Source organism: Aptenodytes forsteri, unplaced genomic scaffold (assembly GCF_000699145.1).
Source record: "Aptenodytes forsteri isolate BGI_AS27 unplaced genomic scaffold, ASM69914v1 Scaffold346, whole genome shotgun sequence".
Lineage (NCBI taxonomy): Eukaryota > Metazoa > Chordata > Aves > Sphenisciformes > Spheniscidae > Aptenodytes > Aptenodytes forsteri.
Window position 1 is genome coordinate 32916 of NW_008794078.1, and position 3953 is coordinate 36868.

Consider the following 3953-nt stretch of genomic DNA (forward strand, 5'->3'; position numbering starts at 1 on the left):
GACTCAACAACACAACATAGCCAGCAGAAGTCCTCTGGTACATGGAATTTTTACATCCGAGGGAATAAGCCAGCAGGGAACAGGCTAGATTTGGGGGAAAAAAAAGTAAAGTTTCTTTCGTTTCTTATAATTTTCTCAAAATTAGCTTTTGAGGAAAGGAATAGGCAGTGTAGCCGATGGCATACGACAGAGGTGTTCAAAGCCAGAATTGCCCAGGTCAGTCCATCCAGACACCTGCATTTACTACAGGAGACAAGAAGCAATTGGTCAGACACTACATGAAATACTTCCACAGGCCTGCTCGGGCATCAAGAGCCAAATTTTTCTATCACACCATCTCAGCAGAAATCGCAAGTGGAAACAGAGGCATTAAAGAATAGCTGTTGGACACAGAGGAGCGGACACGTACGCACCAGCCACAGTTCATACACCTAGACTGATGAACAAAGGAAACTCAGCAGTTAGCACCTAAACCACCTCACACCTCACCACAGAACAGCAAGCATGGTGAGGCGTGCTGTCTTCAGCACAGAGAAAGACAGAAACGCTGGGGGAGCATTGTTAATGTACATAGTCATTTTCCTTCTCTCATTTCTTCAGCCCTCCAGTTCCATCGATAAAAGTCATCAAAGCAATAAATGCCTTGCCATAAGTTTGTCAGAGAATGTCCATCGGCAGTTTTAGAACTCTTTACAAGCTCCCAGGACCAAAGCCGGGCATGCTAGAAGATTTTCTTGGGATTGTGCCAACGCGGCACCCTTGTGTCTCCCGTTGATAGAGACTAAACACAATATTCTGCTGCTGTTACTGCTGATACACAGTGGTAGAAGTTTATTGTACATTCAGGAATTTCCTTTTGCGGGAAGGACAAGAGGGAATGCAATACTATTTTAGCCTCATACTAGTAAGAAACTACTATAATGTCATGAACTGCTCCTCCTAGGAAGAAACTTTGGACTAAGTGATCAAGTCTGATTCAGTCACAGTTAAAAATAAACTAACACACACCACCACCCAAAACCCCCCATCTTTAAAACCTGTGAAATTAGAAGAATCTAAATTTAGAAGGGCAACCAGTGACTTAAATGTGGAAAAGGCTTGCAATTAAAGGCACAGAAACTACCTAGAATTTACATACTAAACAAAACAGGTGAGTTTATAGGAAAGGGCTCCAGAACATCAGATGTTCAGCTGTCCAAAGAGAGTATATTACCTGGCATTAAAAAAAAAAAAAGAACAGAAAGAAAATCAACTGATCAGAAAAAGCTCTGTCATGCCCGTAGGACTGATGACAAAGGAGACAACAGAAGTCAGTCTCTGTCAGCTGCCAGGCACAGAATATGGAAAGAGAAGTAACAAATTAATACTTTCTACTACCACAATTATAATTTAAGAAAATGAGATCAAAGCACATAAATGTATATTGGTATGTAAACGTACCACACTGCAAACCTACCTCCTTTCATTACAGGCTCAGAAATCCTCTGAACCAGGAGGTCTCTTTCCAGCATCCAAGATGGAAGCATTCTCTTTCTTTGAATAGATTTTGACTGTTCACTTTCATTACCATCAGAAGGAGGAACCTGAAACAATATTTACTGTTTAGTACCTTTCTCCAGTCACAAAAGAGGTGGAGAAACTAGAACACAAGTTTGTACACAGTTATGTCCTTCAAACGCAGCCTGGACAACTACCTACTTTTTGGATGGTGCCCATTGCCCGAAATTTTTTTTTTTTTTTTTTTTTTACACTTCCTACTCACTCAGAAAAACAACATCTATAGAAACCTTCATGTAGTAAAAAAAACCTTAGACCTTTGGAATAATTATCTAAAAGGCTACAGATTGAAAGTTTCATAGAAGAGCTATATCAGCATCTTCCTGTAGAGTTTCAACACATAGAAATAAGAGAAAGAGGAGGTTTAACAAACAAATGCCTATAGAAAAGTCTTGCTAGCATTCTCTCAATTCCTTTCTCCAGAAAGGAACCACACTCTAAAAAAATTAAATACACCAAAGTCATGTTCAGTACATACTTATGTACTGAAAGTAATACTATCAGTTTGAATCCCTACGTACTAAAAGGTAAATATCCATCCCAGGAACATCAGCTACAGTAAAGGCTGACATTTCATCTGTTGTACATAGTTATCTACTGTACAACGATGTTGACCAATGTGTCCCTTTTACCACTATATTGCTAGATACACAACAGAAGACTTAAGAAAAATCCCACCGGCTCCATACACTGTTTATCACACTGTCTGAAAGCCATTTTTACTCAGCAACATTTAAAAAAGGCAAAAGATGCTTGCTTTGAAAACTCTGTTTTGCTGGACAAGATGCTGGCTGCCAGGGGAAAACAGGAGGGTTATTTATCTGCGTGTTTGTATGGATCCTGACAACACAACTCCATCACAGCTGTACGATTCAAATGAAATGGGCTGCTAGTACACTATAAACAGATGTTATAGCCAGCACAAGGTATCTACAGTCCAACTGCACGCTCTCCAGATATAAGTTTCAGAAGCTTTTAGGCTGGTTGGGAGAACAGTCACTCACTCCCCTAGGCCTCCACAGGTACTTACAGCACAGTTACTGATACAGACCAGAGACCAGAACTGGACCTTGTTCTGTAGTACTGAACTCAGCTACCGTATTGCTAGTTCAAAATATTCCTGTAGCAATAGTAATTTTTGTATATTCCAGAGAACCAGTTACTGCAGCATAATTATCATAAACATAAATACATAACAGAAATCTATTTATATACTTGTATAGCATACAAATCAATAAAACAAGAGACATTTTGAGCATACAACTTTGCCAGAGTTTACTTCTCAGGAAAAAAAAAAGTGTTTAGAAAACACAACACCTTTACTTCATTTTCAACACATGCTTACAAATATTAAATTTCATTTAAAAATTAAGTACCCACCAAATGTCTGGAAGTAGCATCATTTTTTCTCATTTTTGCGGTTCCCTGTATCTCAAAGTTGGAGCATGCCGGTTCTATTAACGATGGACTACAAGACATCTCAACAGGATGAAGAATTGGTCTTCTGCATCAACCTCCTGATTTTTTTCTGAGAAAGCAAATTAATTTTAGCTAGTCAAACTCATCATGAATACAAACGTACTTTTCACTTAAACACAGAAGTTGGTCTGAACACTTGCCATTAATACACTTCTAAATTGAACGTAACGTACTCTTACATCAACTTACAGAGGAAATAAACGTGCCTTCCTTTCCACCTTCCACTGAAAGTATTTTGAACCAAAGGTTTTCCAATTGCTGCTGACCCCTACTGTACTGCATTTTGTTTTTTAAGTACATAATTTATATTAGTTACTGCCATGACGAAACTTTGAGAAAGCTGAAATTACAGCTTCAAATTTGCTTCACCACAAATCTGTGCAACTTCTCAAAATTTCATTCTATACTAAAAGTCAGATAACGACGTTAAGATACAGTTTTCAGGATCAGATGCCCAATGAATCCGGCACTTCTTGTTCAGTTCTCACCAAAGGCTACAAGTCTGCAGCTCTGAGGTGATGCCACGCACGCAGGTGCTTGAAGCTGGTTTTAAAAGCCTCAGCTCAGAGCCACCACACCTGAAATGCTTTTCAGCCGTGAAAGTGCACTGAAACTGCAACTGCTTTTCCTTCAACGCTTTGCCCTTCCACTAGTCAATTCACTAGCACAAAGGATTAAGGAAAAAAAGTCTAATTACAGCTGTATTCACTGCACAGCACCACCCGGGAGTCACTGTTGTCCCTTCCACAGCTTTTTGCGTTACACAGGCGGCACACGCTGACCAGCTGAACTTGTCATTCCGTCGTGAAGAGAAACACAAGAGGCCGAGCTCTGCCCCCCGCCACCTTCCCAAACAGGCCCGCTCCAGGTGCTTCTCGAGAGGTTTCGGTTCTGCACGGGCTCCCCCGGCGACAGAG

At 40.3% G+C, this 3953-nt stretch overlaps 1 protein-coding gene across 3 annotated transcripts in view; it reads right to left on the minus strand.

Moving 5' to 3' along the window:
- Positions 1-3870, minus strand: part of APLF (aprataxin and PNKP like factor) — a 26997-nt gene extending 23127 nt beyond the window's left edge. For all 3 annotated transcript variants that reach the window (XR_002086354.1, XR_002086353.1, XM_009290760.1), the window contains exons 1-3: positions 3734-3870; positions 2938-3085; positions 1457-1583 (exon numbers count right to left, since the gene is read on the minus strand). Coding sequence is in view for 1 of the 3 variants with exons in the window: in XM_009290760.1 (XP_009289035.1) it covers positions 1457-1583; positions 2938-3036 (226 nt within the window). In the remaining 2 variants the exon portion in view is untranslated. The remainder of the gene's footprint in view (positions 1-1456; positions 1584-2937; positions 3086-3733) is intronic.
- Between the last annotated feature and the right edge of the window lie 83 nt (positions 3871-3953).